Source organism: Pleuronectes platessa, chromosome 6 (assembly GCF_947347685.1).
Source record: "Pleuronectes platessa chromosome 6, fPlePla1.1, whole genome shotgun sequence".
NCBI classification, from domain to species: domain Eukaryota; kingdom Metazoa; phylum Chordata; class Actinopteri; order Pleuronectiformes; family Pleuronectidae; genus Pleuronectes; species Pleuronectes platessa.
The window spans coordinates 18808205-18822037 of NC_070631.1; the positions used below are offsets into that span (position 1 = coordinate 18808205).

The 13833-nt window shown below is 40.9% G+C and overlaps 1 protein-coding gene across 1 annotated transcript; it reads right to left on the reverse strand.

Annotated features, from left to right (window-relative positions):
• Positions 1–1923: 1923 nt before the first annotated feature.
• Positions 1924–13611, reverse strand: dalrd3 (DALR anticodon binding domain containing 3). Its single transcript, XM_053425229.1, has 13 exons — positions 13146–13611; positions 10078–10385; positions 9507–9820; positions 8348–8406; positions 8158–8259; positions 8000–8064; positions 7598–7656; positions 7411–7493; positions 6969–7095; positions 6640–6698; positions 6083–6199; positions 5920–5988; positions 1924–5485 (listed from the first exon to the last, which is right to left on the reverse strand). Exons 1-13 carry the CDS (start codon positions 13377–13379, stop codon positions 5366–5368), a joined length of 1716 nt encoding a protein of 571 aa, XP_053281204.1. The 5' UTR covers positions 13380–13611; the 3' UTR covers positions 1924–5365.
• Positions 13612–13833: the final 222 nt, after the last annotated feature.

Below are 13833 nucleotides of genomic sequence, written 5' to 3' on the forward strand. Positions count from 1 at the left end.
ACACACACCCTGATCACACTCCCTTTGAGACTTAAACCCACCTGTCTCTAGCTACATCAGCCAGAGTAGTGTGTGTGTGTGAGTGTGTGTGTGTGTGTGTCTGATTGTGTGTGTGATGGTAGTTATATGGAGGTAAATCAGCATACACAAAGGGAAAAACTAGAAAAAACAGCATAACAAAGAGGAGACACCATATTTGAGCCTTTGAGAAACATGCAACTCAAAATGTGGCTACACTTCATCTTCTGCAAGAGTAGCTAATACATGCACTATATAAACTACAGAGAGAGAGAGAGATTAATAGTAGGTTTTCAGGTTGTTCAGGTAGCTACAGGTTGTCACCACGTGGAAAATTGACAGAAAACAACGAAATTTAACATCAGGAAAATTATGTTTTTAAATAATTTGTCACAAATAAAACCCCTAAACTCACAATTTGAGACCAAGACAAGTCTCGGTTGCTCATTGGCAAATTGCGGTTAATACTGCAAATCTTCATTGAGGACCATAACAAATCAGAGGCCCATTATTATTTCCACTTTGCATATTTCCTTCCAAAGCTGTGTCTGTGAAGTCTGAAGTACAATAATCTGAATTTTAGGTCTTAAAAGTATTTCATGTGTTAAAATATCACATGCTAGGTCTTAAATCTTAACATTATTCAACTTGTTCAGTTATAGTAATGTTACTCTGGGAATGTTTGCATGTGTCCCTAAAACCTTCATTCCCTTATTTTGTCCATTTCTTTTTACATATTTTGAAAAAAAGAAGCAGCATTGGAAGAAGAGCATTAGCTGAATACTGCGTGTGTGTGTGTGTGTGTGTGTGTGTGTGTGTTTGTACACAATGCATGGATATTTTGTCTGACTGCTGCTCATTACCGCGGGTCAGGATTGGTTGTGAGGAGGAAACATCATTAAACTGCTCAACGGATTTACCACATTTATCAGCTGTCGCCCGTCATGTATGCCTGCACATGTCAGGAGGTAATACCATTATTTAAAATCAAATCTAAAAGACGACCTTTTTTTTTTAAGAGATCTTATTCTCTGCAAGCATCCAAAGAGCCCTGTGCCTCTAGCCGATAAACACTGCAGCTTTTGATGTTTGTGAAATGGTCTGTCAGTTGCTCCCTGTATGTGCTGCGTTGGCAGGAAGACGGTATCGAGTGTGCGTGGGCTCGGAGCATCTCTCACTCAAGTCACTGTCTAAAATGATATTGCGGGATGAAGAGGAGGCTGACAGCCTGAACAGGTGGAGGGAATCTTGTCCCTGGAAGCACCATCAATCAACTATATTTCCCTCCTCTGTAAAGAGATAAGGTTTTGTCTGTTAACACGCTGACTCACAGATGCAGAAAGTAACTGCTGTAAACTTTTAGGGACAAAAACTTACAGAACATTTCATATTTCCTGTATTAGAAATAGTATTTTCCTCCACTATTTTTTATGGTGTCTCATGGCTGTTATTTATTTACTAAAATATGAATATATATAATAATGTGAAACAAAAAAATTAACAATTAACATCATTAAATAAACTGTAACCTAACCATCTCTTCTCATCCCTCTTCTTATTCTGAGTAGATTATAATTATGTTTTTAGTGGATAATTTTAATTTTAATTCCATCATTGTAAAGTTGAGTTCATTGTCATCAGCGATGCTTTGTGTTAACAACATCCCGTTATAATCTTCTCTCCATTCAATTTAGAGGACACTGATTGTCTGCATTGTCCTGTGAGGCTGCATGATAATCAGTGCTAGTGACCTTAACCATGCAGAAATGGTACTGCCACTAAAACTATTAGTATGATAACAGACTGGGTAAATCTAATCATTTAAATACAACAGAAGCAGTTATACAGTTTTTTTAAACATATTTTACTCCAAAACTTATCACAGATAATAATAAATCAACAGGATGGTGGAGAAATAATTTATTGATCCACATGTGTAGTAGGAGCATAGCTTGGAAAGTACAGATCTGATTGAACACAGAAAAGGGTTACAGGTGAGACTCACAGCTGTGTACGTACAGGAACTTAGGACATTGTGGCTGGTCTTCACTTTCAATGGACTGTTTGAGGGTCTTGCTTTTAGGGTTGGAATTAGGTTTTGGTAAGGGTTAGAATTTAGGTTAGAGTTAGGCATAGGCATTTATTTGTGATGGTTAGAGTAAGGGGCTTGGGATTGAACGATGCCAATGAGTGTCCTTGGCTTAGATAGAAGTACAAATTTGCTGGATGAATTAGGATTAGACAGATACAACTGATAATTTTATATAGATTTCTCTGGGTTTTAGAGTTGTGTGATGGAATAAATACTTTTTGATTTAACAATCAAACCCAGGTAGTAATCAAAGTCTCGAGGAAAAGACGCATGTTCCTCTAGAATAAAACTGAAGCTGAATATTGACAGTAAACACTGTTTTGAAGTTTACAGTCCAAACCCTTGTGTGTGCATGTGTGTAGATTTGCCGATGTACAATGAGGCCGAAACATTAGACAGGAAGTGAGGGAGAGAAATGCAGGACTTCTCAAATGATACATTGCTACTTTAAGTCCACATAATCAAACAGGATCTCAAGAATTTTTACCCTGCACACTTCACAGAAATAAATTAATGATTTAATTTGTGATAAATCACAGAAAATCTAAGCAGAAATTTGATGTGACCCACAGAATACAGAAGTGGCTCCGGGTTTTTAAGAAGCAAATCTTTTGCGTGTAATCAGCCATCAATCGGTCCCTTGCCTTCTATTAATGAGCTCCAAATGAGGGAACAGATAAAGGAGAGAAGGGGAGAAAACACCATATTAGGAACCCAGGCGAGGGGATAGGAAGCAGAAGAGAAAAAGAGTAACGACCTATGTCACATCACATTAACAGGGTTTTATCTATCATGATGGATCACTGTTAACAGCATATTATTTATATCCATACAGTATGTGGGTTATTGTATTTATGGGGCCTAAGGGCAGTTTGCAACAATGGAGCAGTTTCTTTATTTGTATCAGTCTGACACAGAGGAAAACACAGAGCGAGGGAGCCAGTCTTAGTTATTTTCATTCTGCAGATGGGAATAACACTGTAGGTGGACAGATGTGTGTTGGAGGACGTTTGGCAGGAATACTTAGATTCAGATGAGTGGATACACTCACGGGTCAGAGACGTATCGAGATTTTACACTATACGAAGGAATAGCCTATACAGCTGAGGCTATATTGCTTCAGAAATATAATTTCTCATAATATTGTTAATGACCATTACAAAGCTGTGTGGTTTAACGAATCTTTCCTTACTTAGAAGTGTTCTTTTTTTATTGTGTTGTAGCTGTTTGATTTACACAGAAAACATGCTTCTTATCAGCATTTCCAGAAATCAGTTTAAAAAAAAAAGTGAATCACAAGTAGTTGAACACCCAAAACATGCGGCCCTGAAATTAGCAAGGTCAAAATCTGTATATGAGGAGTCATTGGAGAGGAAACAGCGAAGGGGAAGGAGAGAGGAACGAGAAATGGTGGAAGGTCAGAGATGTTGAGGTCTCATGGTGGAAAACATAGCAACACGAGAGTCCAACCGTTGATGCAAGTGAACAAGTGGCATCTATACAGTATCCAGTATAAGGTATTAAAAAAAAAAGTCCATCATCCTGCATCTCTGCTGCTTCAATACAGCTGTATAATTACTATGGCAGTTAACAACAGTTACTGTAAACAAATCTGCTTATTGCAAACCTCTCGTTCCCTTTTCTTTAGTAAAAACAAAGTCAAAAACCATCCCATAAAAAAGAAATGTGAAAATTCAGGAACAGATAACATTTCATGCAGTGAGAAGAGAATTTGAAAGATATTTGATCTTTGTGTACGATACAACAGTTTTGTTTTAACGACAGGTATTTAAAAAAAATAAACAGGTTATGGCACGCTTTACCAAAAATGAAGTTGCAACAAACACATTTCCCTGTGTCAGAGATACCGAAGGTTCAACTAAGGCTCATTATCTTTCCCACAGTTTATAAATTACATCTTATCTCATAAAACTCTTAATAAATATCTTATTTTCATGCCACTTCATGCATTTCCTAACATTTTGGCACAAAGTCCTAGTTACTGCGAAGGTGCTGTTTGCCGTTGCACCTGTTAATCTGGTACATCTTTGATACTGAACATTTGTGATTTGTCAAGCACAATAACTACAACTCCAGGGTTCTGGAAAATCATATCAACACAGCATTTAAGACTCAGGATGCAGAATATACATATATTCTGTTGACATCTAACGATTTTAAAACTGACAATAAATATTTATATGGCATTGATCAATGTGAGGTGGTAAACTACAGTTCAGGCTGGACACAAGAGTAATGTTGGGATTACGGGACCAAAATAGAAGGTTTTGTGGGTTGTTGGGTTAAAGGGCATACAAAAGCACAAAATGATCAAATGACCAGAGTAGAATTTATAATTGAAAGCTTCAACAGAACAAACCTTCGTTAACTGACTCGCTGTACATTTGCCACATTTGGTTGTTCAAATTTGGCTGCCTGGTCTGTGTGATGGACAAAAATCCCCTTCACCTCAATGTAGCAGCTAATCCAAACTTGAAGGAGAATTTTGACATTTTGGGAAATCAACCTTTTTCACGTTCCCACCCAGAGTTGGAGAAGAAGATCACTACTACTCATTTAGCTGGTTAGCTTAGCTTAGCATGAAGACTGCTAACGGCGGGAAATTGGCATCTCCATAATCTTTGAAGCTGATCCAATTGAACATTGTTTGTTCTCCATGTACAACCGGGTCAAATTATACTTTGCAGGTTTACGGCATGTTTCCTCATGCCCCATATCAGATTATTGTTTTCACACGGTTTATGTTTATATTTAATATCCAAGATATATTGTGATAATGTTCGAGTTCTAGAGGAGCTAGCGGGCAGATTGTTTTCCCTCAGGAAACTATATAAGAATTTTATCGACCTTCTCATCTTACTCTTGATAAGAAAGCAAATAGGAGGATTTCCCAAAATATGAATTCTGTGCACAGCTTCCAACAAAACCAGTCCGACCACATCAAGCTAAACTTAACATCCCCATTGCCACATTAGAGGATTGATGGAATCATTCACATTGAGCTGTAGAAGCTACATAGTGAGCCGGTGAAACAGTATCTCATCACTGGCTGTGACAACGCCAAAAACAGGGGAAGCTAACAATGTGTCACATGGACACATTAATATCCAAGCAAAGTGTTTATATGATGAAGCTACAAGCGCGTCTGTGTGTCTTTGTCTGTGTGTGTGTGTGTGTTTGTGATGGGTGGGGAGGTAGGGCTAACACTGATGGCCGGAGTGAATTCTATAGAGGCTATAGCTGTCTGATGGGGGGGAGGTTGAGGGTGTCCAGAGCGCTGTGGTAGAGCTCTCTCAAGGCTCTCAACAGATACAGGCGACAAAACATCTGGTTGAAGAGATGAGGCAACGGCTCCTGGAAAGAAAGAAAGAAAGACAAAAAGAGAAAGAGAGAAAATATGGTAGGAGGCATGTGTGGGGGGTAAAAAAGAAAGGAACACAGAGAAAGTGAATGGAGAGATCCGAACAGAGATTTAGAGAGAGAGATTGAATATTGTTGACCTAACACACAAAGTCACCAGACAGTGCACTGGGCTCTTAATACACTTATGGCTGGATGACGCACAACAGGAAGGGAACACACACATCTAAACAAACATGTTTACAGGCATTCATCTATGAAAACAAAGACTCAGGAGCACTTAAGAATCCACTTCAGTCAATAATAATGCATGTACCCTAAATAAGTTATGTAAACAAGGGTCTGGTTGCTTTAAGAGCCAATATTTACGATCCAATGAATCCATCTTATCTATGGAAATACACAAACCGACATAAATAGATCCTTACCCCCAGCACGTGGACTCTGTTGTAGTACGAGCTGAAGTCTTTACTGAGAGACACGAGAAATTTACAGATCTGAAGAACACAAACACATTTAAGAGTTCAATTTACATTAACTTCTCAACAGCAGACTTTGGACACTATTTACTTCCATTATCTGTTCATCTACCTGTTCAGTCTTTATATTGACTCTGGCTCCTCCCCCTTCCCCATCTAGCACTTGTCCTGATTGGTCCAGCAGCTCGGAGAATGGGATGAGGTAATTGAAGAGGAGCAGCCACTCGCCCTGTCACAGCACAGAGACAAGATGTCAGGTGTCAGGATCACCACTGAAATGCTAATGTGTCTAGAGACACACGGATATTGGGGCCAATATCGATACTAAGGACTTAAGTTCTAATACCGTTATATCGGCCAATGTATAAATTAAAGAAAAGTGGCAATGCTTTCTAAATTGTCCTTATGAAACTTGTTTAACCATGAACTTTATTATAAATACAAATATAGAACTTGAATTTAAAAAATAAACATTGTCTAGCTACCAATCTATCTGTGAAAGGCTCATATTGGCTGATATTATTGGCCAACTGTTAAATTCTTCATGCCCTGGCTGTGAGCACAGATTATTGATGGAGAGAGAAAAGTGCAAACAAAAGGAAATCAGTGGGAAGGGCAGACATATAAATAATACACACAATAACAAAACAGTTTAAATTGAAGTGGTACCTCCTCTTTCAGAGAAGAGAAGTCTAGCTGGGAGCCCTCAGGGATTTCTGGGTACAGACCTGTTGGTAAACAGTGAACACACAAAATCCATAAATCATATTCAAGCCTTGTTATAAGTAATAAGTAAAAATAATAAGCTTGGACTCTATAAAGCAGTGATTACCAACGTACAAAGATTGTGGAGTAGCTCAAGTGATTTGAGAAAATGAGAAATTATGATTTTGATTCTCTCTGACTGGAGAGAGGATTTTGACACAGCTCCTTGCAAATCAGAGCATGGAAACTGCTTGACAAGCAAGAAATAAGGTCTGAATGAATAAAACTCCTACCCTTCTCCACTCCTCTCTCGTAGCTGTCGAACAGAGTGTGAAGTCTGGCACAGTTGTACATCACAAACACGCCTCCTCTCGGCCCTTTGGTGGACACGCCCCCTTCCCTCTGGACATCCAGTGTCACCTGCAACTGACAGCTGTCACTCATTCTGACTTAACCAATTCTATCACTGAGTAAATTGTCATTGATTTCACTGTGAACAGAGACGAAATTCCCAAATCAAACCCAGTCGCTCTTAATCAATCAATGTGACAAGCACACAGGTTTGTGCAGCCATCCTTATTAGAACCTAACCACATCTTATACTTTTTTACCATGACCTCAGGTCTTCTGGTCCTGACAAGGTCAGTGTTTATGCTGGAATAGGTCCTAAAGAGGCTACAAGTACACACACAGCACGTCACCATCTTTACACACTCAGCTGTAATGAGAACTCACAGGACTAGTGTGGACTGTAGACAGCAGCTCAAATCGGACTGTGGCAGAAGTCATGACCCTGATGATGTCATCCCACGTCTGACCTAGAGGAGGATGAGAAGGGTTTTAGTTTGTTCACTTCATCATCTCAGGTCAGTTTGATAAGTAAGGAGCCTACAAACATTGTTTTCCCCATACACGCACACACCTTCTACTTGATCTCCATACTTCATCTCTGAGGCCTCCTTCATCTGTTCTCTTCTCAGCCTGCAGCAGAGGAGGAAGACAGAGACAGTAGGGGCCTGTTTACTCAGACAGTTGGGCTAAAAATACACTGCAATAACACAGATGAAGAAAAGCCCTGTCAACGCCCACTGGAGTTCTTTTGATGTACTTTCCATTAACTCCAATTGTAACAGTGCAGAGGGGACTCTGGTAATAGTGACTTGTGTGATAATAAACATCTGTCTTGTGGAAAAGCAGACGAGATCCATAGGGAAAAGGAGACCAGGAAAGACAAGCGGAGACAGAACAGGAGGAAGGAAAGAAGTCGCGACAAGAAATGAGAAGAGATAGAACCATGTGTGTGAAAAGAAGTGATGTGTCTTACTGCAGGTACTGTGCAGCGGTGAGGTGAGACCCAGGAGTCTTCACAGGCCCACACACCAGATGTCTCTGCAGACACAGAGAGCAGAGCCGCTGGAAATAGGAACACAATGCACTGCATGACCGTGTGAGTTTGTGTGTGTACAGCATGCGTGTGGTTACCTGCGTGTGCGTTGCTCCACTGGCTCTCCACAGCATTGCTATCTGCTGCTGGCGGAACTCATCCTGACAGGAAGTCACATGTAACGCTGTTGCCATGGCTACCTATGAACGATACAGTAAAGATATACCAATCAATGCTTTGACTGTTATTGCTGATGAGAAAATAAGAAATTGTGTGTGTCTCTCTCACTGTGCAGTCGGCTGTGGCTAGGTCCAGTTGTGCCAGGTGTGCAACACTGTCCCTTTGTACTGAAACAGATATAAACCAACAATCTCCTATCAGTCAATATATAACTGATATAACTGTTAACCTACTAGTCTTTCCCCTTACATAGGTGTGTTAGAACACATGAAACACTGCCAAAGTATCAAAGGAATATTTTTTTTAGGAATGAGGAGTTGTTATGTGATGAGGCTGGAGCCAGGACATTAGTTTGGCTTTACATAAAGTATGGAAATCATGCAATCTCCAAACTGCCTGGCTTCACAGCTAACCATCACTGATTAGTATGTAAAGTGTTTCTTGTTTTGTTTGTACAATTCATTTGAGAGAATGGACCAATGGAACAGTGGCCTGAGTTTACACAAACATTTTACAGGTTTCAAAAACTGAAGCTGTCACTTTCTGTCAATGTGAAAACAAAGATCTCACACCTGACATTAACACAAATGCACAGTTTTAAATACAAGTGCAAACAACCACCGAGACGCATTGTGATCTGAAGACATTAATCACTTGCCGAGAGGATCTGGGATACATTTGACCTCATATCTTTAGTTGTGTAAACGGTGATGTGATCTGACAAGGTCGTGACAGTAGTTGAAGTAATGAATGGACACTATCAGACACATCTTATGTATTAATCCCTTAAAAATTGACCCACTTCTCCATTATGTTACAAACTGTTTCTCCTAATCAATGTTGCAAATACTGTTATTTTGTTGATGTGTTCAGTTACACGCAGCATCTATTGCACTTCTGTCTGTCCCCCCCCCTTTTTTTTCTTCTTTTTTTTTTAGTGTTGAGGGTTAAGAGGATGTTGCACCGTGTTAAGCACTATTAGACAAATTGTTATTTATGAATATGGGTTATACAAATAAAATGTGATTGATTGATTGACTGACTGACACTTTTATGATGAACACAGGAGTAAACTGTGATGTGGGTTAGCCATACACTTCATATCACCCAAGACCCGCATTATTGCCACAGGTAAACAGGATCAAACTTGTAATCACACAATCATTTATCTCTTCAAAAAAAGAAGTGACTTAGAAAAAGCTGCACGACACAAACACACAATTATAATATAACCATAAATTGCAGCTGAAAGTCATATCTAACTAACCTGTGCAGGTACCCAGGCTGGGGTCGTATCCCAGCAGCCCCACCTCCTGGAACACTCTTTTCAGGTTGACCCTGAGCGCTCCCTCGTTCTCCCCCTCCTCTGCCTTCCTTCCTCCACCACCACCACTGGTCCTCCTGCCTCTCTCCGTTTCCCTCTCTTTGTACGGGCAGTTCTCCAGCGCCTCCTGGATCTTCTCCTCCCGCTCATCGTTGGTCCAGCTTGCTGGGGCTGTCGGCCAATCGATTCCCAGAGCTTGCAGAAAGGTGCTGATGTCGCTGTCTTGGGGAAGCGTTGGGCAATAGGAAACTGCAAATCTGAGACAGGTGACATCGGCATGTCACACTTACAGCAACATTTGTTTTCATAAGCAGGTCACCTGTCTTTTACTTTTTACAATTAATTGTTTTTGTCTTTTATAGGCCAGAAAATATTGAAAAATGCTAATTTAAGTTGTCAGTGGTTGCTTAAAGCCATTCCATTGTTAATTAGGGGTTAAATATAGAATCAATCAAGGTAAGCTGATGTGATGGATTTAAGAGCCATTTGTGTTGAAATTAACTCTCACACTCACCCTTGTCCTCTCAGCAGCGCTCCCATGTGGTCAGCCAGCAGAACAGTCCTCAGCTGGCCTAGAGTCAGTGTTTCAGGAGCGGGTGTGTTGGGTTTAGGGTGCAGCGCGGGGCAGTTAAGCACCACACAGCTTTGCCTCTGACTGGAGGGCTTCAGATACTCTGTGGCTCCACCTGCCAGAACGGCTTTAAAGGCTGCGGGCCGGTCCACCCTCACCCTCAGCCCTTCACCAATCACCTCCCCACCAGCCACAGGGAGAACCCCACTGCCACGTAGGGACAGGACCCTGGACATCACTGGCGGAGGGACCTAGGTGGATAAAGAGACTCATGAGGCTGTTGCATGGATGAGACAGACACGAGGGGAGAAAATGCTGAATTTTAGGCAATTACATCTGCATATAAGCCAAGCATGAGAAAAATATCAGTTTCACAGCATTGCACATTGACCCCCACAAACAGAGCAAACCCTAGCAAACAGTACACAACATAAGATAATGACAACAGCAATGAAAACTAACAAGGACATCTCATTGAAGTGAAAAACTGACAGACAGTGGCGAGGTGGGTTAGTGACAGGATGTATTATTAAGTGCTGCTATTACACTTGCGCCAAAGTAGGTCATATTGCACCTTATTGACCTGTATCTATGTCCGTATGGCAATATATTAAAGTGGCAATCGGTTGGGTGAGTGATGTCATATGCTTTTGCGGTTGAGAATTTACTTCAGGGAGGTTGGGTGTGGGAAGTAATTGTGGTAAGATTATGGATTATGCATGTTAGTTTGACGTCCATCCATCCATTATCTATACCACTTATCTGTTGAGGGTCAGGGGAAGTTGGATCCAATCCAAACTACACCCTGGACAGGTCGCCAATCCATCTCAGGGCCGATATATTAGGGACAAACAACCACCCACAGCCACATTCACACCTAAGGTCAATTTAACTTAACCCCAGTCTGTATGTCTTTGGACTGTGGGTAGAAGCCTACAGAAATACCACGCAAACACAGGGGGAACATACAAACTCCATACAGAAGGATTAGAACCAAGGGCCAACCCTGTTACCCTGCTTAACCATGCTGTCCTGTTAGTTTGGTTTGTTATGTTTTGACATTGTGGTTTGACTTTGTGTACTGGCATTCAGAAATTGTAGGATTATCTCCTTTTATCTCCTTTTTTTGTAGTGTGACACTCAATTTTTTCAAATTAGAAATACAATAAATGTGATTGTTTCGGGGTCATATTTTTAAGACATACATTTCTCCCAATACGATGTATTAGCTTCGGCTTCAGGGACCCATATAAGTGCATTTACATTTCATAAAAAATGATCGTGATAACATTATTATTATTACTATATACTGATGCTGCCATCATTATTAACATCATTACATCTATCAGTCTTGTTATTTTCACTATAAGAACCAGTTTGACCTAATAAGTCTGTACACAACTATCCCTGGTATCTCTCTCTCCTATCTCCCCCATCTCTCATCTCTCGCCACAACCGGTAGAGGCACATGGTAGGGCTCTGTTTGAAGTTTCTCCCTATTAACCCCTTGTGGACGAATGTCGCGAATTCGCCTCAAACCCCATTCCGGTCTTAATGCTGTCGAGGTGACGATTGTGCCTGATGGTGCAAATACTACACATACCTAGGAAGGCATTGGAAGCACTCTGCCGCCATCTAGTGGTCGGAGTGTAAAATATATACAAGCCCCTTGAGACTGTCCAGCAAAATTATTTTGAGGTATTAAGCTGTATTTGAAATACTGTGATGATGGAACAGCAATGATTGTACAGAAACATATGTTGTTATTCAATTTCAAGCAAAAGCAGCATCAATCTACATACTAGAGACTGGAAAATGTGTTAAATTAAGGTTATGCCCCATTATGCCTAATGTCGCTAATTTGCCTCAAACCTTAATTTCATATCTATTGTATATGATATATTGAAATTAACAATCTCCAATTAATTAAGCATCTGTATGACAGCCAAAAACACAAGTAATGTTTTTTATATATAATTGCGAATGAATTCAGGCATTAAGGGGTTAAAGCTCGTTTTCATCTCCCAGTAGAGTGTTTTCTCATTGTTCGACCAGTTGGGGTTCTCTACCAAGAGTCCTGACACAACGAATGCTGTGATTTAGCGGTATGCTAAATAAAACTGCATTGAATGGAATGATACATGCTCATGTTGCATAGAAACTACCTACATATAAACATCACCCTACACAGGGATGCATGAAGGGGTTGACAGATGCACTTGTTTAAATAATTTACAGGCACAATGTTTATAAAGTCATGATGACTGGTGGTCTGACTCGAACATGCATTTAAAAAAGGCATTTATGTGCGTTTCTTGACTTGCAGCTGTGCGTGTGACCCATATGCCACTCATGAGTTAATAATTACCACCGCAGGCTGCCATCGACTATTCGATCATGATGGGACAGCCAGTCAGCGGAAACTTCTGGTATTTTTGAATCCCCATGTTTTTAATTTTGAGTGTTTTTACAAATATGTGTTTGGTCTGCTTCCATAGATGTCTGCTTCCATCTCTTTTTGTTTTTTTGTTCAGGCAGGTAGTTGGACACAGCCTTCTAACGCAGATAGTTCCGGTCCTCTGTTCCCATTGGTCGAAACCCGTCCCGAACACCTGACATTTAAATATTAAATCTCCCGTTTCATTTCAACACAACTTAGAATGCTTTGTTAGCACAAATGTTGCGATTAATTATTATTGACATGTGTCATCTGGGACAAGACAAGATTTAAATGAAAATAATAATATAACTACATTAATATTACTGCACTAATGACATGAATTCGCACACTATCTAGCACGATTCCTCGGGGAACTATAGTGCCTAGCGGAAGAGTAGAAGGTGGACTTCTTCATATGAAAGTGTTAATTAAAACCTGACGTTGAACACGGGGCCGTTGTCTTTAGATAACATTTCTTCTTAGATGTGTTTAGCCTTTAAAAAAAACAGCTTTAAAAGGACCATAAATGCCGTTAAAATGCCGCCCCCCCTGCAGTTACCAGTTAACCGACCTGTCCGTCCGCATACAGCGTGTTGAGCATCGTGGAGGGCGACAGAAAGTCCCTGTTCCGAAGGTTCTTCGAGCTGCTCTCCTTGAACCACAGCTTCTCCGGGTCGGGGAAGATCCTGTCGCCGTCTCTCCGGCTGGACTCGGGCACATTCTCACGCTTCCCCCGCAGTGCGGAGCTCAGCGCCCGGACGGTAGGGGTGATCCGGAGGGGAGAAGGCTCCTCGATGTTCTCCATCGCCACCCTCTGACACTAACAGGTGAGCTAGCTACCAGGCTATCAACACATCCACACCCAGCTCTGGTCAGCCATTGAAGTGCGGTCACTCCGGTTGTTCCTGATGGAGTCTGTCGAGTTACATTACGGCCACACGCTTTCACCACTGATCGATATTGGCTGGAGGTGAGGACTGCATCGGCTGTTTTTCCCTGACGGAACTAGTGAAGTGCAGTCCGTGTTTCTGCCGAGGGAATGTTTTGTGTTGGACCAGTGGGAGGGGCCCTAATAGCATATAATAGCGCCCCCCAATGCATGACAACAAAACTGCAATCTGAACTACACGGCATGGTAGTGTTACCTGTGCTGGGTGTGGGTGAGGCCTGTTAGCTCCATCAAAAATCCTAAAGTGATGTTGTAATTTAACTCTTTGCACAAACAAAGTGGCTGATCATATTTATCAATCATTTATAAA

What these genes read in the sequence shown, in the direction of transcription:
- dalrd3 (XM_053425229.1), bottom strand. Translation starts at nt 13,379, where the DNA reads ATGGAGAACATCGAGGAGCCTTCTCCCCTCCGGATCACCCCTACCGTC. An exon ending in GCGCTGCTGAGAGGACAAGG is followed by an intron (nt 9,821 to 10,077) that starts GTGAGTGTGAGA and finishes CACCTGTCTCAG; the next exon opens with ATTTGCAGTTTCCTATTGCC. An exon ending in ACCGCTGCACAGTACCTGCA is followed by an intron (nt 7,657 to 7,999) that starts GTAAGACACATC and finishes CCTCTGCTGCAG; the next exon opens with GCTGAGAAGAGAACAGATGA.